Source organism: Gymnoscopelus microlampas, assembly GCF_963454915.1.
Source record: "Gymnoscopelus microlampas genome assembly, chromosome: 5".
NCBI classification, from domain to species: Eukaryota; Metazoa; Chordata; class Actinopteri; order Myctophiformes; family Myctophidae; genus Gymnoscopelus; species Gymnoscopelus microlampas.
In genome coordinates, this window is record NC_139942.1 from 50283520 (window position 1) to 50310094 (window position 26575).

At 43.4% G+C, this 26575-nt stretch overlaps 1 protein-coding gene and 1 long non-coding RNA gene across 2 annotated transcripts in view; one reads left to right on the top strand and one right to left on the bottom strand.

Moving 5' to 3' along the window:
• The window catches only part of LOC311045974 (voltage-dependent calcium channel beta subunit-associated regulatory protein-like), a gene marked incomplete at its 3' end in the record, with an annotated part of 31254 nt that extends 10857 nt beyond the window's left edge, over positions 1-20397 (bottom strand). Inside the window, exons 1-10 of the mRNA XM_084058045.1 lie at positions 20288-20397; positions 19595-19760; positions 14700-14772; positions 7281-7426; positions 6891-6955; positions 6158-6323; positions 4769-4961; positions 3555-3737; positions 1275-1503; positions 100-298 (exon numbers count right to left, since the gene is read on the bottom strand). Of these exons, the coding sequence (XP_083914171.1) occupies positions 100-298; positions 1275-1503; positions 3555-3737; positions 4769-4961; positions 6158-6323; positions 6891-6955; positions 7281-7426; positions 14700-14747 (1229 nt within the window). The 5' untranslated portion in view covers positions 14748-14772; positions 19595-19760; positions 20288-20397. The remainder of the gene's footprint in view (positions 1-99; positions 299-1274; positions 1504-3554; positions 3738-4768; positions 4962-6157; positions 6324-6890; positions 6956-7280; positions 7427-14699; positions 14773-19594; positions 19761-20287) is intronic.
• The window catches only part of LOC311045741, a 252200-nt gene that overhangs the window by 181520 nt on the left and 44105 nt on the right, over positions 1-26575 (top strand). The window lies entirely within an intron of this gene.

The window sequence follows — 26575 nt, forward strand, 5'->3', positions numbered from 1 at the left end:
TTAAAATAAGTGTTAAATAGCTCTATATTCTGATAGTACTGGCTGGAGTGTTTGTTCAGTAACAGGAGTCTCCATGACTGCACTGATTGGTAAACACACCTGCTGAGGGAGGCTGCTGTGGCTGAAGGCGGGGGGGTGGTGGGCTGGGGGGACAGAGACCCCGCAGACAGGGACTGTAGACCACTGCTCTGGCTGGGGAAGGTGCTGTGTGGCAGGTCGTCCTCCTCCTCCTCCTCCGCATGCTCTGTGGTCTCACTGGCCGCTCTCTGCCTCTGGAACGGCTTCCTCCTGGGAGATCCTGAGAGGAACATATATAACTCACACACATTGTTAATTATGTCAGCCATTTTACGTCTGAACCAGAGCCATATAAGGAGAGTTTGCATCACCTCCGTTCACTTCATCGGGCCAGGTCTTCTACAGAGCCTTCTATTGGCGAATAGTGACAAAGCCCTTTTCGGAATGCACTGGAGTCTATATGAGCGTTTGCCGTTTGTCACTATTTCGAGTTTACATGAACTACGTGACTGGTGCTGTTTTCTGCCCTCGAGGTGACGCAACTCTCTAATATAAGGCTTTGGTCTGAACCTGCCGTCGCTGTTTGGGGCAGGTAATTATAGGCAAACATTTTTTTTTTTACATTCTTAAAACTTAAAAAACAAACAAACAAAAAAAATGCAAACAATAAAAGCAAAATGGCTTCTGGCTCCAAAACTGTGGAACAAACTCTCCATTGCAGTTAGAACTGCAGACTCACTCCCAATCTACCGCCGTAATCTGAAGACTCACCTCTTCAGACTCCACCTTAGCCTGTAGTTCTTGCTGTAGCTCTTGACCCTAGCCTTGACAACCTTGCAGGCTTATGCAAAGGCTAAAAGGTAATTTAGATAGCATGTTCTGTAGACAGATTCCTGGTTAATTTGTAGACCTGGCATCCTATAGTGTGTATAGTTTCAATGTACAGACTGACTGATGATAGGTTATTGGTTTACCTATGATCCTATATTACTATGTCTATGCCGTTTAACGTATTACCTCATGTTTACCTTGCTCACTGTAAATCGCTCTGGATTAAGAGTGTCTGCTAAATGCCTAAAGTGTTAATTGTAAAAAAAAAAAAAATTAAATTGCGAAAATAACAGATCTACAGTACAAGCTCACAATATGCAGCACCACAACACATTGTGAGCTTGTAGATCTGTTATTTTATAACCGGTAGGTGGTTCAAGTCCATTCCCCCTGTAAGACCAACGAGACAAAAAGGAGCCGCTAACCTTTAGCGTCTAAGCTAGCCGCGCGATGGCTGCTGTCAAACTTCCACTTCCTGAAGTAGGGCCCCGCCCCCTCCAGACTGGCGTGGCGTCGCAGCTTAGAGAGGAACAGTAGGACGGAGGTGTGGCCTCCTGGAGGAGGAGGAGGTGGTGGTGGCACAGGGAGGAGGTCTCCCTCTCCTCCTCTGGAGGTCCTGTCTCTGTCTCCCTCTCTGTCCCCAACAGCCTCCCTCTGTCAACAAGATAAAACACAACAATGAAAGTGCCAACTGGAAACCCAAACCTGGTTCTTCAGAGTAATAACGTAGAACAGTGATTCTCAACCCTTATCGTTCCAGAAAGAATCTTTCTGACCATGGATTTTTTAAAGAACCATTTATTCTAATGGTCTTTCTTCTATGAAGATAACCACATAATAACCATAACCACTTAAACCACTTAAAACACTTAATGGGTCCCAAGGGTCTATAAATGGCCCCCTCCCTTTTCCCCTGTACACCAAATATTTGTCCAAAATAGAGGGACTAGCTGATCTGTGAGCTCACAACACGTCGCAACTTTGTCCGAATGTTTGCCTATTTCCGTCGAATGTTCGCCTATTATTAGAACATTCCAAAAATAGGGTATAAGTTTGTTAAAGGTGCCTCAAAGAAGGTTCTCTGGAGCCATATGAACAAAAGAATCATTCACTAAATAAAATGGTTCTTTAGTACGTGATGGTTCTTTGTGGAACAATAAAGCCTTTAAAATTACATGGCATTTACATTTTACATGCTTGTACGATTATAACTGTACTGTAACTGTTCTTTTGAGCTGTTCTTTTGAACTTAATGTTTTGTTTTGCTGGATCGTTTAAGTATTGAGAGCTATTATAGACCACCGATTTTAACAACCTGCTCCGGGACTATGGAGAATCAAAATGAGCTCTTAGCTCTAACTCTGGCACATCTACGATCAATGTGAAAACTGAAATGTTGATCGATGTGCATTTGTCCCTGGTAACTAAATAAATAAATGTTTTTTTTTCAGTGTGTAGACCGGAAGACCGACAGAAAGAGAACATAAGAGAGAGAGAGGGAGCAGACTGATGGAGTCCAGATGAATCGTGACCCAGCACAAGTTAAAGGCCTCCGGGGACACAAGTTTGGGTATGAGGCTGTCCTTCCATCCATGGCAGTCGTGACCAGCGTTCCCAGATTTTGCGAGAGAAATAAGCAACCAGGTCTTTGAAAACAAGCCCAAAAGAAGCGACTATATAGGCCACGTGAGCACTTTAAACCTATATACATGGGCTATTTGAAAAATAGCCGATCTACAAGCTCACAACGCGTTGCACCGTGACGCGTTGTGAGCTTGTAGATCTACTATTTTCAAAAGAGGAATCTAGATTTTTTGGGGGGGAAAAAAGTGGAATGTTTTTTAAACATTTTAACAACCCAAATCTTGTATGGGGAGGTCCCCTGCCGTGGTATTGATTGGATCGTTTCATTTTTGCATCTGCATTAATGAGTGCAGGAATACGTGACAATGTGAACCCTGTGTGACGTCCGCATTCATGATCCAAGGTCATAAATCAACCATCATTTTACTCAACTGAATTCATTTATTTATTTTTCAATCCAAATGCACTTTCCTTGAACAATCATCCTAACTTCCTTCCCGAATAACATTTAAAGACGACACGATGTGATTATTTACCAAACAGAAACACACAAACAATCATAACGCCACGCCCCCTCCTGTACAGATTTATTTTAATTATATTATACTGTTTAGACTGATGATAGGTTCTTGGTTTACCTATGATCCTAGATGACTATTTATATGCATTGTTATGTATTACCTCGTGTTTACCTCGCTTACTGTAAATCTCTCTGGATTAACCCATTGAGACCTGGAACGCATCAGTGTCATTTTTTTATTTGAGCTAAAAAAGCATTATTTGACACAAAAATAGCAGATATACAAGCCGCGCTACGAGCTTGTAGATCTGCTATTTTTGAAAAATCGTGAAAATGTGTGCAAATCTTTGAATGTATATATTCTTTTAAAGCGAATATTTTTTACTCAAATCTTTGCTTCTGGGGGGTCCCTGGAACAACACATTTTGAGATGGGGGCCCGCGGCCAAATACATATGATTTTAGGGGTCCTTGACATGAAAAAGTTTGAGACCCACCGACAGCAACATAGGTTTTTTTTTTTTTTAAACTGTTAGGATTTAGAAGACATTTTGTAGAATCAGCTTCAGGTCTTAATGCCTACATTGTGAATGTAAACTCACGGTAGGGGAGCAGCGTGTGTGCTGCTGTGTGTTCATGGTCGAGGAGGAGGACGAGGGGGCCGGGGGTCCGGGGTCTTGGTCCAGGATGGTGGAGTGGTGAGGGTCTCCAGGCAGGCCTCCACTCAGGCTCTGACCCATCCAGTCCAGGGTCCCAGTGGGGGGCCGCATGCCTCTCTCAGGGGGCTGGGGGGGAAAGGGTAGGACCACCAGACACGCACAACCACAGAGAAATCAATACAGAGTCATTAGAAAACCGTTAGGGTAAGTGATATTCCTGTTAAAATAAGTCTTAAATAACTATATATTATCATAGTAATCGTTGCTATAGAGCAGTGGTTCTCAAACCTTTTTGTGCCAGGGACCCCCAAATTGATATGTATTTGGCCGCAGACCCCCTTTTCAAAAAGCCAGGGACCCTCAGAAGAGAATATTTGGGTAAAAAAATCTATATTATTCAAAAGTGTTCGAACACTTTTCAAGATTTTTCCAAAAATAGCAGATGTACTAGCTACTATTTACACCAATACAATACTTTGTGCCGCACTGCGAGCTTGTACATATGCTATTTTTATATAGCCACGGTAACAGATTTTGCTGGGGACCCCCTGGAACCCTTCCAAGGACCCCCTGGGGGTCCCCGGACCCCACTTTGAGAGCCAATGCTATAGAGTGTTTGTTCAGCAACAGGAGTCTCCGTGTCTCTCCAGCTCTTTGATAAACAGAAAATGCATTTTCAGGTCGGGATGCCTATTTTATCCTAAGAGGAGAGAGAACTGGTTAAAATGACCCCAGAAGTGTTTAAAAGGGATAGCTCACCCAAAAAATATATATTAAAAAAAAAATTGTCGCATTCCTAAGACAATAATTTGATGACCAGTGGACCGGTAGGCAGCGGTTCCGATAGGAGACACAAAGGAGACTCTTTATGTCTCCTACCGGAACGGCGGAACCGCTGCCGTTCATCAAATTATTGGCTTAGGAATGCGACAAAAGCAAAAAAATATCCATGAATTCAAGTCTAGGGATGACTAATCGATAGGAAAAAAAGTAATTTTGGGGGTGAACTATTCCTTTAAAGTGAAATTCCCCTTTAAGATGGTCGTATATGGGTGGGCCGTGGACACTTTCACAGATTTTCGAGTGGGCCCTGATCCCAGAAAAGAAAGGTTGAGAGAACCACACCTGGGGCCCAGCATACATACATACATACATACCTGGTAGATGGCCAGCAGGGGGGGTTTGGGCGGAGCCGGGGGCGTGGTCTCGTTGATGTTGGTGGTGCTGCTCTGGGCGGAGTCACACTCCATGATGGTCAGGATGTTGAGGGCGGAGGGGGGCGGGGCCAGGTGGAGGTGGGTCAGACGAGCCTTCTTCAGATGGTGGAAGTCCCCCTCGGTCAGGGTGTACCTGAGACACGATGGGACCACCCGTTTCGGACGCTGTCAATGCACTGAATGGGACTTTATCACGTTTAATCAGACTACTGATTGGTCTCAGTAGGTGCAATCTGGGAACCCATCGCCAAATAAAAAGGAAAAACAGCGCCCTCTGCTGTTTTTTACTTATTCATTTGGCTCTGGGCGGAGCTGAACGGAGGAAACCGGGGTTTTGGTCTGCCTTCAGCCTTTCACTTACGGTGGTGCGACAATGTTTTCATTCCCACTAACAATATTTCTCCACGGAACACTAACACCATTTCTCCCAAAGAACATGGATCGTTTTGGTTATAAGCCCACTTGTTTCTATGATGAAAGAGCAATTTAAAATGTTTCTAACTTTCCGTGGTTTTGTCTGCTTCGAGGACGCTATTGTTAAATTAGTTTTGGTTTGTTTCCAGTGAGGAACGAGCGGCACACGCGTAAATCCCGCCCACTACATTTGATTGGGTAAAGCGCAGCCTGCTTCCTGATCTGATGGCACGCCCACTTGTAGCCAATGTGCACGGGTTGTCAACACGGCTACCGACAGATTCAAACGCAGAGCAGAATCTGTTCTTGAGAGATTAAAGTAGGTGAGATACTGACCTGCCGACGTTTAATCAGACTGTTGATTGGTCTAAGTAGGTGAGATACTGACCTACCCACGTTTAATCAGACTATTGATTGGTCTAAGTAGGTGAGATACTGACCTATACCCACGTTTAATCAGACTACGTTTAATATTGATTGGTGAGATACTGGCTTACCGACGTCTTTTGTATAAAGTATAGTTTTGGACCGCGTCGGAGGCACGCAGTCTGAAGCGAACTTGAGCCACGAGAGGCACCACCAAGCGAGCGAGTTACCGTGCCAAACTACCCGAAAATAGCCGATCTACATAGCCGACCTTGTATATCGGCTATTTTCAGCACACAGCTAAGAATAAATCAGGTATTACGACGCCATAACGGCCCGCCAAAATACTTTTTAGTTGACTAAAATCTTATGTTATTTAGTCAACTAAAGCTAGACTAAAACTGAAACATTTCAGATCACTAAAATATGACTAAAAATAAATGTAATTTTATTCAGAAGTTGATAGAAAAGGAAAGAAAAGAAATATTTGATGTCAAAATGAACCCTGCTGCCTGCCAGCCTGTCCCTCACCACACAGAGGTAGGATACCTGCGGCCTTTGCTCTCGCTCTCTCGCCTCTCCTGTTCGTAGAGCGCCGACTCGTTGAAGGAGACGCGGCGGCCAGTGGAGCTGGTGGAGAGGAACCTCTCCGTCTCGCCATCGTGACAGCTGGACGCTGAGAGAGCGTCCGACTCGTCCAGGCGGATGGTGATATCTGCAGGAGAGAGGAAACCTTTAAGGAACGCCATGAAATGGCTTTATTGCTAACTTTTCTGCTAAGCCTAGATCAGAAACAGAGGTGTGGTGTTTTTCAACCAATCAGACGGTACCGGCCCCTCGAGCAATGGGATAGAGGAGGTCTCGTCGCTGCACTGCACTGAACAGGTGAATGAAATCAAGATTTGCTTATATTCATAAGGGTCTATCACGCAGTACATTTGCGTTTTCAGGAAGTAATTAAAATTAGACCTTTAGGGACTATAAAAATAAATCTAATGAAGATACGTCCTCATTTTATGCTCAAAAAGTGTGAAGACAGTACTTTTCATTCCGCCACGTCTTCAAACATGTATATTATATTTACACACCAGTGGTGGACACAGAACTCAACCCCAGCAGAGAAAACACAAACAAAGAAGCCAATGACTTTCACTTTATTGTCACTTCATTGTAATATTGAGTGTAAAGGAGCTACCGTTGTGACCGCAATAACCTTGAGAATGGGAAAGCGTGGAAAGACATTTTGAGGACAGAACGTGGCAGGTCGTGCAGCCTGGCTCACCTTGCGTGGGCAGAGAGTCCTCCACATAGGTGGTGTTCATCGACTTCTCGGGGTCATCGCTCGCTCTGTCCACAAAGGAAAGGAGAGTCCGAGGTTCAGCAGCACAGGTAATGATAATGACAGTACATAATATGTGCCGTACCTGATGTTCTCTTTTTGTGCTCTTTTCTGACATTTATATAGTCAGACAAAATGTTGAATTAGTGTGAGGTTAGGTTTAGGCATAGTTTTTGTAAGGTTATAGTTAGGGTTAGGCTTAGTTATAATGGTCCAAAATTCACTGCCAAAAACACAATTAAATGGTTAATCGGAATTATTTGTTTGACAATTTCATGATGGTGGCAGACAGGCCCTTGAGGGTCTCTCCTGTCACCTCCTCCTCCTGTTTACCTGGAGTACCGCCGTCCCGCCAGGCAGCAGCGATGACAGAAGAGGAGGAGCAGGGAGAGGAGGACCAGCGTTCCCCCGGCGAACACACACAGCACCACCAGCAGGAGGACATAGTTCTCCACCCGGCCCGCCGACACAGGCACCTCCTGGAAGAGAAAACACCACCCCCCCCCCAGAGTCAAGGTAAAGGTTTCTGTATTGTGATGATATCGTGTGCAGGTACATATTAGGCTATGTCATGAATAATTTGGCCAAGCAGTTACTGGGCAAGTTATTCAGTGACTATAGTGTTCGTGTAGCTCAGACGGTATATACGATGCGATGCCAGAGTGCGGTCTAGCCCAGTGGTTCTCAAACTTTTTCATGTCAAGGACCCCCAAATTGACACTTATTAGCCCACGGACCCCCATTCGAAAAGATATGCCAGGGACCCCCATAAGAGAAGGTTTATACGGCTTTGTAGCAGTGATTCTCAACCATTTTAATGTCAAGGACCCCCAGTTTGACATGCATTAGGCTACGGACCCCCATTTAATGGCATGTATGTCTCGAATTTATATTATAAAATCAATGTTAATCTAACTCTGAGAGTGTACAAATGGAACCAAATGGACCCGTTTGGTTCTATTTGTACACTCTCAGAGTTACAGAACCATAAGGGTCCATTTGGTTCCTATCCATCATTTAGCTGGGGACCCCCTGGAACCGCCTCAAGTACCCCTGGGGGTCCCTGTACCCCACTTTGAGAACCAATGGTCTAGCCAACACCAACTCAGGACTCCTGAATCGCTGCCCCCCACTCTCTCCTATCTAGCATCAGGGTCTTGAGCTCTACAATGTTGTTACCTAAGCAGTCTTCTACACAAATCTATGTTCCTTACAAATGGGGCTCCATTTAAAAGAGAAATAAACAGGCTTTCAAACTGTATAAAAGTCATTGCCATCAAATTGGCAATCAGAATAATTATATTGTTTCTTCAGCCAGTCAGTAGGAAAGCCAGGGAGGAGACTGTATGAGGGAACGTTCATTTTCCCTCGTTCATTTAGACTCTTTAGTGTGCATTGAGCTGTACTAAATCATTATTAATATCCAATGCTTGCAGTCTGTTCAATCAATCAATCAATCAATCAATCAATGTTAGCAGAGGTTAAGGCCCCCCGGAGACCTAATAGCATCATATTATTGGTTGTTGGTGGGAGGCAGTGTTCCATTGCATTAGTCTTCCTGAACAAATGATTCTTCTGTCTTTGAGTTCTAGTAGCGGTGAGACAGGCCAGCATGCTGTCACAACACTGTCAGCACATTGAGCACAGCACTGGAACAATGTTTAGCTACAGGAGTAGAATGAACACGGAATGAAGCTCTAAGCATCCTCCTTTTCTTCTCAGTGAGTCACGCGTGCGCACGCACACACACACACACACACACACACACACACACACACACACACACACACACACACACACACACACACACACACACACACACACATGTATTTGTGTCCACATGAAGGAGAGCATACCAAGACAAAGATATGAAAGGTACAGTTAAGGTTACATTCGCAAGATCATGGCATATGTCTTCATGATACAATAAGCATTTCACTCAGTACTCTATGGGCATATAAGTAACAGTGTCTCCGCCATATGTGGCAGCTGCCAATTAAAGCACAAACAGCACAGTACTTTGCCAGCCTTTTTGGGCATCCCAATTTGTCAAGTTGTGGGTATGTCCTAGGCTAAAAACAACAGACAGACAGACAGACAGACAGACAGACAGACTGTCACTCACTCACTCACTCACTCACTCACTCACTCACTCACTCACTCACTCACTCACTCACTCACTCACTCACTCACTAGTCTCACGTAGCCAGACCCCACAGAAAATGAAAAACAGTGACCTCTGTTTTCTGATATTGTCTGTGGGGTCTGGCGGGAGGAAAATGGAAGACCAGTGCGCAGGGAAACTCCGGTTTCATGTCTGCCTTCAGCGCATCACTTCCGGTTGGTGCGACTACGTTTTCATTCCCACTAACAATATTTCTACACGGAACACTAACACCACTTCTCCCAGAGAACATGGATGGTTTTGGTTATAAGCCCACTTGTTTCTATGATGAAAGAGTAAGTTAAAATGTGAATATCTTTCCGTGGTTTTGTCCGCTCCGAGGACGCTATTGTTAAATTAGTTTCGGCTAGTTTCGAGGGGGGAAGGGTGGATGGACACGTGAATCCCGCCCACTACATTTGATTGGGTAAAGCGCGGCCCGCTTCCTGATCTGAAGGCACGCCCACTTGTAGCCAATGCGCACACGTTATGACGAACCCCTCCGACAGATTCCACCGCAGGGCAGAATCTGTTCTTGAGAGATTACTCACTCACTCACTCACTCTCTGGTCATTGTGATTAATGCCTAGTTTACACTCTGTCGTACGTATACTAGTGATGAGCGGGTCGACCCGTAACCCGCGGGACCCGCGGGTGGGTCGAGTCAGAATTTCAGAGGCAATTATGCGGGCTGTGGGTGAGCGGGTCAGCCGCTCACACACGCAACAAAAAAAAAATTATCACATGCTCTTGTTTTGTCTTTATTCCTAATAAGAATAAGAATAATAACAATAAAACAGTTTGAATACACTTGGGGATTATTTTCTAACCATGATTTTACAGAATTAAAAAAAAATCGCGGGTCGCGGGGCGGGTTGAGCCATAGATTTATATATGGGTTCGCGGGGCGGGTTGAGGCGGGTTGGGTTCCGTCGCGGGGCGGGGCGGGGCAGGTCATGAAAAAACCCGACCCGCTCATCACTACATACAACAGCCTATATATAGTGTGCCGAAAATAGCCGATCTATAGTCTCACAACGTATTGCCAGCTTATAGATTGGCTATTCTCGGGGGAACGCCACACACACACACACACTCACACACACACACACACACACACACACACACCGTGGTACGGCGGAGCATTAAAATAACAGGGCATTTCTTATTACTCTGTGTGGGCTAAGTGAGCCTCGGGACTCTAATTGAAACGTCAATGATGATGAGACCCTTAACCCATTAAGACCTGGAACGCATCTGTGTCACTTTAGATTTATTTGGCTATTCATAATAGCAGATATGCAAGCTATTTTTTTTTTAAATCGTGAAAAAAAAAATATATATTTTTTTCCAAAATGTTAGGATTTAATGGGTTAATTCTATTTCCAAGCTCCTCTCTGTGAGGGAGAGACGAGGGCTCCACGGGAGAGAGATGGAAATGATGTCGTGAGGAGGAGGAGGAATGATGCTCGTATAGCAATCCGCGCACGCACGCACACACATACACACACACAGCCAGCTTCCACTAAGAGGGAGCAACGCTGTTATTTTCAACATCCAGAAAATGGCATGTACTGCAATGCTTGAATGAATGCTTAATAGAACCATAGTGCTTTCATTCAGTCATTCATTCATTCATTCATTCATAGCCACGTTCAGCCTGGTGTCCCATATCCGTGGGGCATGTCATTATTCTTTCTTTCTTTCTTTCTTTCTTTTTATTTTCCGGAACGCACACTGCACTGAGAGGGAGTGGGGACGCATGCTGCACTGGGAGGGGGGAGAACGCACGCTGCACGGGGGGGGGGGGGGGGGGGAGGGAGGGAGGGGGCACGTTGCACTGGGAGGGGGGGGGGGGGCACGTCACACAGCCCGCCTTGACCTTGACTGAAGGCCAGTACAGTAAGACCACACTGTACTGTACTGGTAACTGAATATATTAAGGAGATGTGGTCTCTGTCGGGGGGGAAACCTCACACGTCCTAAACTGTTACTTTTCAGGGTTTAATTCAAAAGTGTCTCACGGATGGATCTGCTACTTTTGACGCTTTTGCGTGACGCTGTAGTTATGATCGAGTTAGTAGGGCATTACTTTACGGAAAAACACAAAAAGTTAGAATGGGAGATGTGAGGTTTCTGCCCGGCAACAACGACATATAAAGGAGATATGCCTACACAGTATGATACAAGGTGGACAGACACGCCACAGACACGCCTGTCACAATTATTACTACATTGCCAGTTCGCAATTATTTGAGAAAATGCACTCGGTGCCGTGCTATGAGCTTGTATATCTGCTATTTTTGAATAGCCAAAGTGATCTAAAGTGACACAGCTGCGTTCCAGGTCTTAAAGAAAATAGCAAAAATAGCTGGTCCACAAGCTCACAATGTGTTGCATTGTGACACATTGTGAGCTGAAGGACGTAAGGGATCTAAGAGAGATAGAGGAAGATTATTCCAACAAATGGAGCTTCGTGGCAGAAAGAGCAGCACGGAGATAAACAGCTGACTGTTGGTCTGCTGTGAATTAACTGGTGGAGCTAGTTCCACACCTCACAGCGTTCTCTGTCACACTGTCAACTTCAATCTCACACACACGCGCGCACACGCACACGCACACAAACAGCTAAGCAACATGTCAAGCAGAAAATAACTCTAACTTGCTTTTTTCTCGCTTCCCCCTCCCCGACCCCACCAACCCGAATATAGTTGATCTGCAGGCGCACAATGCGTCTTCGCAAAACATATATTCTCAGTACGTTCACGTTATTAATTGGTTTCAGAGTTTGTTTTTTCAGCAGAATTGATTGAGGAGCTAGATAGATAGATAGATAGACTAGAAAATGTGCTCCTCGGAGCACAAGTCTCCGCCAGCAGCAGGATTTTTGGTAAGGAATTTATTCCAAGATTGGAACTTTTTCTGCTAATATCTCCTGATTAGATGTTAGCTTGGCTGATGGCACTGATGTCACTTCGAAACATGCAATGCAATGTTTCGAAGTGACTCACCTATTTATAGGTATGTATTTCGTCATGCGGCTCGCTAGCCAATCAAAGCACACCCTTTCAACATATTGTCACGTGTTACGGGAAGCTTGACCAATTTTAGCTTGGACACACAGCGAAAAACGGAACGAAAACATACTCTCCACCATGCCTTCGGCCTGGCGGAGACAATAATGCAGGCTGCAGCATTTGGCTGCAGGTGGTCTGATTGCACACAGTAGGGAATCATAGTCTTTTGAATAAAATTCCATTTAATCTTTAGTCATATTTTAGTCCACTAAACCTACAGTTGTAGATCGGCTATTTTCGGGGACACCCACGTGCAGCCGAGCATAAAATGACTTCTCTTTTAGTTCTACTGGATCTCTTCTCCACTAGATCCCTCCCCAACATTTTTGTCTGTTTTTTATTTTGTGACAAAATTGTCAATACATCTAGTCATAGTTTTTAGTCATCATAACTTTGTTTTTATTTAGTTTTCGTCAGTGAAAAAAGGTAGTCAACACATTTTTTTTGTCAGTTTTATTCGACAACATTGACTCTCTCTCTCTCTACCTCCCTCCATCTCTCTACATCTCCCCATCTCTCTCTCTCTCTCTCTCTCTCTCTCTCTCTCTCTCTCTCTCTCTCTCTCTCTCTCTCTCTCTCTCTCTCTCTCTCTCTCTCTCTCTCTCTCTCTCTCTCTCTCTCTCTCTCTCTCTCTCTCTCTCTCTCTCTCTCTCTCTCTGATCGAGCTCTGGTCTGACACCACACACAACAGAAACCGTTGCTGATTTGCATACATAATCCATCTCCCCGGAGCAGGTCCATATTTAGGTATAATCCTCGCCTGCCCGCCCATAGTACGACACAACTTGAAACTATTATAGTAACGTTGCGTGTGCGTGCGTGCGTGCGTGCGTGCGTGCGTGCGTGCGTGTGTGTGTGTGCACGCAGCACCAGGTGATAGTAGCAGCAGCACCTCCCATGCTAATAGTAATGTAAAAATGTGCTGTGTACACACACACACACACACACACACACACACACACACACACACACACACACACACACACACACACACACACACACACGCAGCAGTGTCAGAGCATGTGTAGCTTGATGAAATGTGCTGTTTCTACCAGCTCAGCTGAACAGTAAAAGCAACACTATCAATCAGCTGCAGCAGCGTAGAGAGAGAGAGACGCACGCACGCACGCACGCACGCACACACACACACACACACACACACACACACACACACAGCGAGAGAGAGAGAGAGAGCCCTATTCTACTGTCCTACAAGCAAATACTCCAATAGATTTTTTTAATCAAATCTAAGATGTTGATTTCAAGATTGTTATTTATTTTGTGATTATTATTATTATTTTCTTTTTGACAAAGATTTGGGTGTTCAGTAATTGGTGGTCTAGGACCTTCTAAAAGGGGGTTGGCCATCAGAATCAAACACCTGGCATTGATCAGGCTGTAGTTTACAGCCTGATCTCGTGCCGCACTATGAGCTTGTATATCTGCTATTTTTGAATAGCCAAACTATAAAATATGGTTAAAGTGCTTAAACTGATGGAGACACTATATTAACTAATTTTGCTGGGGACTCCCTGGTATCCCTCCAACCAAGGACCCCTGGGGGTCCCCGGACCCCACTTTGAGAACCAAGGACCTACACACATCAAAGCTCTGTTCCCATATTTCTCAGGAACAGACACATATTTCACCAGGACACTTCGGTGACACGACAGCTCCACGGTGCCTTCCTTTGGCACGGGACCAGACTGATTTTGATTTGTAAAAGTGCTGCGGAGAAAATAGAGGCGTTGGGGTTTTCGCCAAGCGATGTGAAGTTGTGATGAACGGCCAACGAGACGACTTGACAGGAGCCTATCTGATGTGTGAGGGTGTGGACAGCATGTGTTTTTAGGGCAGGGTGGGGGTGGGGGACATTAAATTACCCGCTGACAGTGGTGTAAAGTAACTAAGTACATTTACTCAAGTGCTGTACTTCAGTACAATTTTGAGGTGTTTTAACTCTACTGGAGTATTACCAATTTTCGGTGCTTTTACTTCGACTCCACTACAACTCAGAGGCAAGTATTATACATTTACTCCACTACAATTATTTGGAAACTTTAGTTACTAGTTACTTTGTAGATTTTGATTATTATTTAAAAAAAACATACATGTACACCACTTCAGCCCTATACATACAGTACATTTCGGCCATGCGAAAATAGCCGATCTACAAGCATGAGACATTTAGATCGTGTCAAAAGTCATGTCTAACCTAGACACAGGATCTGACACAAATTTTGACCTGATGGTCAAGATTCAACGTATCCCCTGGGCGAGCAGGCTGGCTCTATTAGCTCAATTGTAAAAATGTCAGCACTTGTGCAGGAAAACGAAATCTGGGGTAGAAGAGAAAAGGTACATAGTGCTGCTTAAAAAAATAAATAATAATAATAATAATAAGGGTAATAATAATAATAATAATAGTAATTTAAAAAATAATTACAGGGGGGATATCAAAAGTTGAGGCATGGCGAATGGAGACATAAATAAACATGTATTTGTACTCACAGTGGAGTTGTCAGACAGGCTTGTCAGGACAGGCAAGTCATTGCTCATGGTCCAGGTGAGAGAGAGACAGGTCCTGTGGAGGGAGGGGGAGAGGTGAGACAGGTCCAATCTCTTGCCACAGAGTACAGTATACTACAGAGTAATCTCCAGAGCAAAGTCTTATCTTACACCAGGAGGACCCTGCGCGTCTGTCTGTGTTTGCATCCTTTACCCATCATGTGCCACATATAATCATACAGCTCACATTCCCTCGCCATGTGCGAGTCGACCTGTTTTTATGTAACGTCTCATATAAAGTAACACGATGACGCTGTCGTCTCACTGTAATTATCATGTACATCCTTCACACGCACTTCCACCACGTGCAAGAGAGACACTCCAGCCTATGAGAGCCATCGCAGACGAGCACAGACACAGCACAGCCACGTGCACAGACACACGCACAGACACATGCACAGACACACGCACAGACACATGCACAGACACACACACAGACACACGCACAGCCACATGCACAGCCACATGCACAGCAACATGCACAGCAACATGCACAGATACACACACAGACAGACACACGCACAGCAACATGCAGACACACACACAGACACACGCACAGCAACATGGGAATGCATCAAATCCTTGTTCTGTTCTCGTTTAGTGATTTGATTTCCACACATACAGTGTTGATTTCGGCGACTAACACCGTGACAAAAAATGTGCATCGACTACCGAAAAGGAAATAAAAACTAAGCTATGATGACTAAAACTAAGACTAAATATACTGACAATTTCGTCAACAAATAAAAACTAGACTAAAATGTGAGGGAAGGACTAGTGAGGAGAGATCCAGTAGAACTAAAAGACAACAAGTCATTTTATGTTTGGTTGTGCTCGGGTGAGCTTGTAGATCTCTGAAAATAGCAGATCTACAAGCTCACAATGCGTCGGACTGCGACGCGTTGTGAGGTTGTAGATCTGCTATTTTCAGCATGCAACCAAGTGTAAAATCAGCCATTACGACGCCATCGAGGCACCGCCAAAAGGTCCTACTGTAGGTCCGAGGTGTGTCCCTGAGCACTTGCCCCCACTAGCCGATCTACAAGCCCACAAAGTGTCACCACACGACGCGTTGTGAGCTTGTAGATCGGCTAAATAGTTTTAATAATTAAAGGTGCGGTTTTGGACATATACTGTAAGGTTTCCACTCGACAGCACGCACGCACGCACGCGCGCGCGCACACGCACACGCACACACACACACACACACACACACACACACCCTGAATGTTCAAAAATACTCCTTCAAGAGAGGGAATTAATCCTTTGATTGAAGGTCCTTTGAACACACCTTGCTGACAGGTGCAGTATCCTGGACTGACCTTTTCCTTCTGGTTGATTAGCACACTGAATAATTAGTGGGACTATTTTTAGCAGGGCTTTTTAATTTTATTATTTCTTTCTGGACCAGTCACGGTCTGAAGGATTTAATAATATATGGGCCTGAGAGCAATCTGGGCTCAACCAGTTAAAGCATGAGTCTTCAACGTTTATTTTTTAAGGCAAAGGACCCCCACTACATATATCAAATTGTGTTGCAGATTAAACTTTTTGATAGATTTCACAGATACCTTCATAGACTTGTTTTACAGCACTATCATCGGACAGTGTTGTGTCAATTAATGTTTATTGTTGGTTTGTTTACACATTATCTTTTCTATTAACCTGTTGGATTCGTCTTAAAGGGATAGTTCACCCCAAAATGACTTTTTTTCTAACGATTAGTCACCCCATGGAGACTTGAATTCATGGATATTTTTTTGTTTTTGTCGCATTCCTAAACCAATAATTTGATGACCGGCAGCGGTTCCGGAAGGAGACACAAAGAGTCTCATTTGTGTCTCCTACTGGAACCCGCTGCCTACCGGCCCGCTGGTCATCAAATTATTGGCTATGGAAAGTGACAAAAACAAAGAAATATCTATGAATTCAAGTCTCCATGGGGTGACAAAAGTATTTTTTTGGGTGAACTATCCCTTTAATGTGTATTTTCAGATTTATTTTCCGACAAAAACTTCCTGAAAAGAACCCGTTTCGGACATGCAAATTGTTTCCACCCAACAGCAACGATACTTAGAGTTACAGATCAGCTTCAATCGCTCTTAAAGTCGTGTAAGCATATCGACATGCGTCACTGATGTCAGTGACGCATCCTCCACTCGAAACAAGCCGCTGCAGGCCAGAGTATTTTACGATATCACTAAGTACGACTGTCATCTGCTTATTAAGGACGTCATGCTTTCTATCTACTCATATAATATCCTGTCTCTCTCTTGCCTTATGCTTCTGTTTCAGTTATGACTCACATATCTTCCGGCCACGCAGTATAGTCTTGTGCAAATGCACGTGTGTAGCTATATTCTCCCTCTGTGTGTGTGTGTGTGTGTGTGTGTGTGTGTGTGTGTGTGTGTGTGTGTGTGTGTGTGTGTGTGTGTGTGTGTGTGTGTGTGTGTGTGTGTGTGTGTGTGTGTGTGTGTGTGTGTGTGTGTGTGTGTGTGTGTGTGTGTGTGTGTGTGTGTGTGTGTGTGTGTGAGAGATACACTTCAGAACATGTCATGTGACTCTGCCTCAGTGTCATACAGTCCCCTGGGTCTCTCAGCTCGTTGACAGTGTACAGACAGGAGTGATTCAGCTGAATGAAACACCTACCATATAACAGTTTGTTTGGTTTTGTACGACAAACCTCCTCAGTTTGGAGAATTTGAATCAGTCTGTGTACCTTTGAGGGGGTACAAGTGTTACATGTGGACAGTGGTGGAAAGTAACTAAGTACATTTACTTAAGTACAATTTTGAGGTATTTGTACTTTACTTGAGTATTTCCAATTTCCAATACTTTTACTTCTACTCCACTACATCTCAGAGGCAAATATTGTACTTTTACTCCACTACAATTATTTGAGAACTTTAGGTACTAGTTACTTTTCAGATATAAATTATGATATTATGAAACACACATTTAGCCCTATTTTATACCTGGGCTATTTGAAAATAGCCGATCTACAAGCTCACAACGCGTTGCGACGCATTGTGAGCTTGTAGATCTGCTATTTTCAAACATTTTAGTACTTTTACTGTTGGTACTTTAAGTACATTTTGATGCCAATACTGTTGTCCTTATACTCAAGGGTCCCCAGCTAAATGATAGATTAGGCACCAAATGGACCCTTATGGGTCTGTAACTCTGAGAGTGTACAAATGGAACCCTAACGGGTCCATTTGGTTCCATTTGTACACTCTCAGAGTTAAATTGACATAGATTTTACAATATAAATTGCGGTCCAAGTGATAGAAATGCCATTAAATGGGGGTCTGTAGCCCTAATGCATGTCAAACTGGGGGTCCTTGAAATTAAAATGGTTGAGAATCACTGCTAGAGCCGTAAAAAATCTTCTCTTATGAAGGTCCCTGGCATATCTTTTCAAATGGGGGTCCGCGATCTAATAAGTGTCAATTTGGGGGTCCTTGACATGAAAAAGTTTGAGAACCACTGAGTTAGGAGGATGTAGATTGGGGATGCAAAATGGCCTGATGCAAATGAAACTGGGGCTCCTTGAAATGAAACAGGTTGAGAGTAACTGAACTAATGTAATCCATTAGTTCAGTTACTCTCAACCTGTTTCATTTCAAGGAGCCCCAGTTTCATTTGCATCAGGCCATTTTGCATCCCCAATCTATATTAGTTGACTAAAATAATGTCTTCAGGCGATGACAGCACTGTTTCTCAATAGTCGGGTCTGGGTATCACCAGGTTCCAAATGGACCCTTAGCCGGGTCTGTAACTCTGAGAGTGTACAAATGGAACCAAATTTGGTTCCATTTGTACACTCTCAGAGTTAAATTACTTGTATTGCTCCAGCGTTGAGGATTTCTTGTATGTTATTGTATGTATTTAAATGTCTTGATGAATTTAATACACATATATAGGGCCACAATGGAAACAAGCCTTGAGGGCTTTTTGTGTTATCCTTTTAGCGTCATTGTATAATCATACCACTGTACGTTTTGCAAAATGTTAAGTATTCGATCAATCAATCAATCAATCAATCAATCAATCAATCAATCAACAAGTATTTTACTGTGTAAATTGGGGTCCCGCACTTTTTTTCTCTCTTTTTTTGGGGGGCTATATCAAAAAGAGCATGCTGTGCATGCTCTTTTTTAAATTACTATGCTTTCTGGTTTTATTATTAATTTTATTATTGTTTGTATTATTGTTGTTTTGATGTATATTGTTGATGAAATGAATTGTGCTGCTGAAATACCTGTATAGCACTTTGGTACAACGAAAGTTGTTTTTTAAATGTGCTCTATAAATAAACGTGATTTGATTTGATTTGATTTGATTTGGGGAGCCTTGAAATTAAAAAGGTTGAGAATGAATCACTGACATTTGCAGGCCAGAGCAGCCAGATCCTGAATGATGACAAAAAAAGAAAACAAGGGGGCGTGGCTTGCGTTAGTGGGACTCTATCGCATCTGGCTGCGCGTCACGCAGGTTGAGACGTTCATTCATTCATCCCGCACAAAGACAACTCCAGTCCCATCCCATCAACATTCAACAATCCAATCAATCCATTCCACTTTATTTATAGAGCACGTTTAAAACAACAGTGTTGATATGATAACAAGAGCTTTGATATGATGATCCCCCCAAAAAAACAAAAACACAATTATTTAGTTTCATCTATACTTCATTGTCCAATTTGCGCGGCGGACTATAACGTTAATTTAGATCAATCACATTAGGGGAATAAATACATAAATAAACAGCCCAGCTGCTCCAGTGCTGCGTGACTATGAATGAATGAATGAATGAATGAAGGTTGGGTTCCTTACTGTTGTATCGCTGTTCTTGCTGATACACTTCAGTGTGTGTGAATGGATGCTGATGCTCTGGTATAGGCTGCCCTACAGCATCACTGGAGGAGCAGGCAGCTGCTCAACAGCATCCTTCCACCGATGAACCGCTTAGCGGCAGGAGGACTGTCCCACATTCCTGTGCCTATAGAGTCGACAAAACACCAAACAAACCCACTATTAATCAATCAATCAATCTATAATGATACATGATCGATATATCACAACAGCAGCAGCATGCATGCAGCGCCGCGGCGGCAGCGGCGTGTTGACATGTCTCAGGTGTTACCGTGTGTGTGTGTGTGTGTGTGTGTGTGTGTGTGTGTGTGTGTGTGTGTGTGTGTGTGTGTGTGTGTGTGTGTGTGTGTGTGTGTGTGTGTGTGTGTGTGTGTGTGTGTGTGTGCGTGCGTGCGTGCGTGCGTGCGTGCGTGCGTGCAGCTCTTGTTATGACTCATTCCATCAGTCCAACTTGGGGTTGTTGCCATCATCACATAGACACACAGTATAGGCAGGCTACAGTGTTGCCTTAATCACATAGAGACACAGTATAATTGTACATGCATGATGCGATGTGCATCATATGGCATCTTATTCATTATACCTTACATAATCAAATGATAACATGCATCACTGCCTGTAGATTCCATTGAATTGATAGGCAAACAGACTCACCAGATGGACAACAAACAGGTTCTGTCTGGAACGGTACACACACCACATACACACACACTCACACCGACGCGCGCACGCCAGCAACAGCAGCTCCGGTCTGCACTCTGCATAGTTTAATTTGGGTCTTCAGTTCAAACAGCGGCTCGTAGTTATGAATGAAACCCACACGGTGCGATAAGACACGCCCACTGGACGCACCACGTGAGCAGCCGATGATGTTAGAATGGACGTTGTGCAGGTTGTTTTTTATGAATGGCACGGTGGTGTGTTCTATCTATGACATTTAAAATGAACAGAATGCTATGCAAATGATCGCTTAGCTTGATCGTTTTTATTAATAATAATAAAAATAGAAATAAAAACGCATGTGACAGTTCATTAATGTTGTCCAATCAAACACAGTCAAACCTTTTCTTTCCACAACGGGATGGATGGATGATGCCTGCCTGTAAGCTGTAATATTGCACATGCATTAGTAGTTTCGAGATTTAGCCACACGATGGCAACGTTGTATCATTTCTCCCCAGTGGAATCGCCATGCTTCTGATTACATTTTATTTGTGAGTTCAGAAAGGCTAAGGACAAACAATTACTTTGCATATTACGTGTTCCTCACTGCAGCTGCAGCTTGATGGATTACAGCTAATACTACATCAGTTGATTTATAACTTATATTAAAGGTAGGGTGAGTGATTTTCTTTGGTTAAAATAAGTGTTAAATAGCTCTATATTCTCATAGTAATCATTGCTATAATATAGAGTGTTTGTTCAGCTGGGTCTATGTCTCTCCATCTCTTTAATAAACAGACAATGCATGTTCAGGTCGGGATACTAACTTTATCCAATCATGATAGAGAACTCACTCGGGATCCAGATTAAAAAGTGATGAGACAAAGAAATGAGCAGACACATGGTTCTTAAACGTTTTAGCTCACGACCCAAAAGATAAATGTTGCCTGTGCCATGTTGTGAGCTTGTGGATCTGATATTTTCACTACTTCTTAAAAGCTTTTTTGTTTTATTCTTGGAAAAGATTAGATTTTTATTAATTTTATTTATGAAATATATTGAAGCATGTTTGAATCTTTTATTGATGAAAAGTTGTGATTTATTTTTTGTTTACATTCTTTTCAATCTTTTGAAATAATATCATTTTTTTGGATTGTATGTATTAATTGAAATATAAATGTATATGTATAAATATATATAGTTGATATTTGAAATATTTTGGCGGGCCGCGGTGGCAACACAACTTCTGATTTATACTTAGATGTGTGCCAAAAAAATCTACAAGCTCACAACTCATCTGTGACAGGTTGTGAGCTTTGTAGATCAGCTATTTCCGAAATGCAACACATGCGCGCAACCAAGCATAAAATGTCTTGTCTTATTAATAGTTCTGCTCAATAGAATTAAGGCAAGTTAATTTCCAGAAGCTACTGAATCTCATCTCCACTACTCCCTCCATAACATTGTAGTCTAGTTTCTATTTGTTGACAAAATTGTCAATATATTTAGTTATAGTTTTAGTCATCATAGCTTAGTTTTTGTAGGTCACAACATTTAAGTCCCTTCCCTTTGTAGTAGGCTGACATCCAGGGCTAGGCTGAGAGAGTTGGTGAACTTAAGAAGAATCCAAGGCAGTTTTTAGTTTAAAAAGCCTTTATTTTGTCATGGCTTGGCAAAGTTAAAAACGCAGGGGCCTTCATCAGGGTCCAATGGACCCTATTGGACCCTGATGAAGGCCCCTGATTCTCCTCACTTGAACGTCAGCCTACTACAAAGGGAAGGAACTTAAAGAGATAGTTCACCGCCAAGATGACTTTTTCTATCAATTAGGCCTACACACCCCGTATGGAGACATGAATTCATGGATATCTTTTTATTTTTGTCGTATTCCTTTAAAGCCAATACTTTGATGACAGGCAGCGGCTCCGGTATAGGAGACACAAAGAGTCTCCTTTGTGAACCGTTGCCTACCAGTCCACTGGTCATCAAATTATTGGCTTAAGGAATGTGACAAAAACAAAAGAATATCCATGAATTCAAGTCTCCATGGGGTGTCTAATCGATAGAAAACAAGTCTTTTTTTGGGGTGAACTATCCCTTTAAATGTTTTGACCTACAATTGAACCCTCTCCAAAGAGCACTTGTTTCAGTTTCTGATAATTAAGGACCCATGCAGCGCTTCCTCGTCTCTTAAATCGTCAGTGAAAGAAGGTGGCCTAGTCGACAAACATTTTTCAAACACAGTTTTAATCAACAAAATGAACACTGGTAAACCCAAGTACCAGCTTGCACATTGGGTGGTCTCGCACCCTTGCATCAAAACATGGCTCATGAGCCCAAGGCATCATACTCACATTGTTTAAGTTACAAGATACTGACTGACTGACGACATCTCAAAAGATTGGAGAATGCATGGATCTTTTCCATATAACGTGGCGCTAGACAGTTATTTTTGTAGCCTTTTAAGGATTCTCCCAAAATAGCCCTGTTAAATAAATGCTTTATTTATGAACAGGCTCTAGGGCATTCCGGAAGAATTTCAGGACTTTTTTCCAGCCCATGAGCTTGTTTCCTAAAATGCGTTCCACTCCGCTGAGATTGTTGCCGTTTGCTCTTTTGGTGCACATGCAGGAGATTTTTTATAGGATTTGAACTTCAATTTGCAATTAAAGGCATTCAAACAGATTCTCTCGTGCTGCAGAGCAACTTACAAAGTGCAAGATCACAATTTTGCTTTGTAGTAAACATATTTCAACACAGATCATTAGCTATTTGGTTACAGGTTGATGTGACGAATGAAAATGCAAGAACAAATCTCCAGAGAGAGTCTTAAACTCGTGGAGACCCTTTAACTCCATATGAGGTGAACCAATCCCACCAACTATGGAACCATCGAACCATAGTCCGCATACAGTCCGAACCAGCGCTCTGCACACATTCTTCACTGTACAGTCACATTTGTTCAATCTCGGAGTTGAAGCAACGTTCAGGATTTTACTGTGTAGCCCAAATCTTCAACAGGTGGTCTGGGACCCCTAGGGGCGTCCTCAGAGTTACTACAGGGGGGCCGCCAATTTTTTTTGTGATTTGGAACTTTTTGTTGCACTAACCACTTGAACCCTATAGCATCCCTATTCTGATCTGAGGGGAACATTAGTCAAGTTTACTAAGTATTGAGGGTTTAAGTGGTTAAAGGTCTGAAAATACTTATAGGTCTTAAAATAGGTCGGAAAAGTATGAATCCATTATATAGTGGGGGTCCCTGCTTCATCTCTCTCTCAGCTATAAGGGGTCCTTAATTGGCCTGAAAAACAACGAAGACCCATGGTGTGGCTTCATAGCAGCCGCATACATACGTACGAACAGTACGATCATATTTATCTCCCTGGAATTCCAGAGAGAGAGAGAGAGAGAGAGAGAGAGAGAGAGAGAGAGAGAGAGAGAGAGGTGTAACATTCCTGAAGGCTGAGCTGTCTGGGACGTTGTGCCAACAGAGGCCGTCTAAGGGTGGGAAGAATGTGCGGATATGCAGAGAGAGGAGGTATGTGTGTGTGTGTGTGTGTGTGTGCGTGCGTGCGTGCATGCGTGCGTGCGCGCCAGATGTCCCCGCAAGTACAGTAAAACTTGAGAAGTTGACCTTTTGCGAGGACCATTTTCGAGGAGAGATGTTTTTAAAGATTTTTTTTAGAGCTATAAGGTTACAGTAAAAAAAGATTTCCGGGTGGTTTGAGGTCAGGGTTATGATTTTAGGCATGAGGGGTTAGTTAGGGTCACGGAATGGGGGTTTGGAGTTACAGTTAGGGTCTGTTAGATCGAGGGTTAAGAAAAAACAAAAACAATAGTAACAGCAGCAACAACAATTGTCAACAAAAGACAAAACAAAAGGCATGCATAATTAAGATATAGCCATCCTAAAACATTGCTGTCCTCACATGTCTAGTAATACAAATCTCTGTGTGTGTGTGTGTGTGTGTGTGTGTGTGTGTGTGTGTGTGTGTGTGTGTGTGTGTGTGTGTGTGTGTGTGTGTGTGTGTGTGTGTGTGTGTGTGTGTGTGTGTGTGTGTGCGTGTGCGAGTTCCTAGTAGACTGTTTGACGTCAGAGCCGCGTCCCTGCTTGCTCCAGAGAACAGGACATCCTGCAGAATGTTCTGTGGTAGAGGGAGGGGAGGGGAGGGGAGGGGAGGGGATGGGTGGAGAGCGAGATGAGAGGAGAGGAGAGGCAGGAATGTGAAGTGGCTGCATGGCTGCCTCTCCTCTCCTCTCCTCTCCTCTCCTCTCCTCTCCTCTCCTCTCCTCTCCTCTCCTCTCCCTCCCCGTTCCTTTTTCCTTTTATTATTGTAGAGAGACGCTCACCTCGGCGTCCACACCAAGATAAGAGGCACGACTCCCAACCTGTGGCCCGGGGCCTTGTGGTTGGCCGTGAGGATATTGCAAGTGGCCCTCCAAATAGTTGGCCAAAAACGACAAACTTTATTGTCGTCAGAATCCCTCTTGTCAAAATACAAGTGAATATAGTTTAACTCCCTGAACTCCTTGTTAGTAGAATCCCCTGACAGGCTGACACCCTCCCCTTCTACTGTATTACTGATGAATTGAGTACAAAGGACCACAATGGAAACAAGCCCCCTGGGGCTTTTTTCGTGTCATCCTTTTTAGCATAATCTTTGACTGTACCTGTACTGATGATAGTCTTGTTAATTAAGTGTTCTGTCAATCAATCAATCAATTGATAACATAACATTAATCATTTAAAAAAAATGCTTGCACAGTAAAAAGAAAAGTCATGATATTTTCATTCTTTTAAAACCTTGAAAATGGTGTTTTCATTGTGATACCGATGAATAGAAACTATTCAGTAGAACCATAGTCAGTAAGCCACTCGAACCCCCCGGGAGTACAGTTGCAACTCAGGCCCGTTTCAATAAGAACCGGTACAGGGTTTAAGAAGTGGTTAAAGTAAAGTATACTAGTCCTGTAAGAGCCATTTGAGCCATAGGGCTTGGTCAAGGCCAAGGTTGCCAGGGTTACAGGGTATTTAACCCTGTGTGTAATCAATGGCAGGTGTTAATGATAGGAGGCAAACAGTTTTTTTACTGTGTTTAGGAGGGCTGTTGATTTAGCCACCGTACGTTTAACTGTTTATGCTTCTGTATTTATTATTTGTAGGCTGGAGTGATTGGCACAAAAGCTATAAGAATAAAAGCATTTATATATGAACTTTACGCACGGTTTGGACTTCAGTCTTTTTATCACACGTCGAAACAACCCTAGCTGTCGGCAACCAGTAGTGCCTAAAAGTATAGGACTTAAGAAACTACAAGTCCCATTGATCCAATCATTAAATTATCATTCAAATAAACATGCTCTGAATTATGCATGCGGCCCACCCATCTGACCACTTAAGATGGGTGGGCCGGCAAACGGTTTTGAGGTTTTTCAAGTGGGCCCCGGATCCAGAAAAGGTTTCCTTGGGACACCGCTGAACATATACATGTAGAGCCTTTGTCACGGATCAACAATGGAAGGAGACAGTCTGGCATAGTGAGACCTGCCCTGTCATTGTATTATTGGATTCCTAATGAATTCCACAGCCACTTGAAGGGCCATGAAACCCTGGACTGATTCTGTAGTTTATTATTATCATCATCATCCTGTACAGGTTTAAAAGGAAGGAAAGCAGCTACATATTGTAGCGTAGCGTCCCCATATCTGGCCATAACTTCCTCCACTGGCGAGCGAGCTAGCTCTCTTGGCGTTGCCTGTTACCTGCCGGTCTGCCGAGCGGGAGACCAGGGTCCGGCCCCAGCTCGGTGCGCAAAACGCTACATTGGTGTCAGAAGTGGGATGTGCCCTTGCCTTGCGTCTCTCCCCACGGTTCGAATCCAAGCACGCCCTCGCGCAATATTGTTGCTGTCGGGGCAGAAAGCTCTTATCTCCATATAGTCACCTCACCTTGCTAAACTAATGGCCTAACTCATTTTTTGCCAGCAGAAGTCAGCTCTTCATGACACTGGCCACCTCTGGTAAAATCGTCTATCTCCTAATTCAAAAGGATCTTACTGTTCCCTCCCCTTTTAGTATAATGGCCTATAACTCCCTAGTGTGACTTATAGAATTTCTTATGTTACATAACTGACAGACAGGGTTATTTTTATTATAATACATTTTTTTGTTGTACTGAAAAACTTTAAAAAGTTAGTTAGGCCATTAGTTTAGCAAGGTGACGATATTTTAACTTTTCGTGTTTTAAATTTTGCCTGATGAAGACCTAGTTTCAAT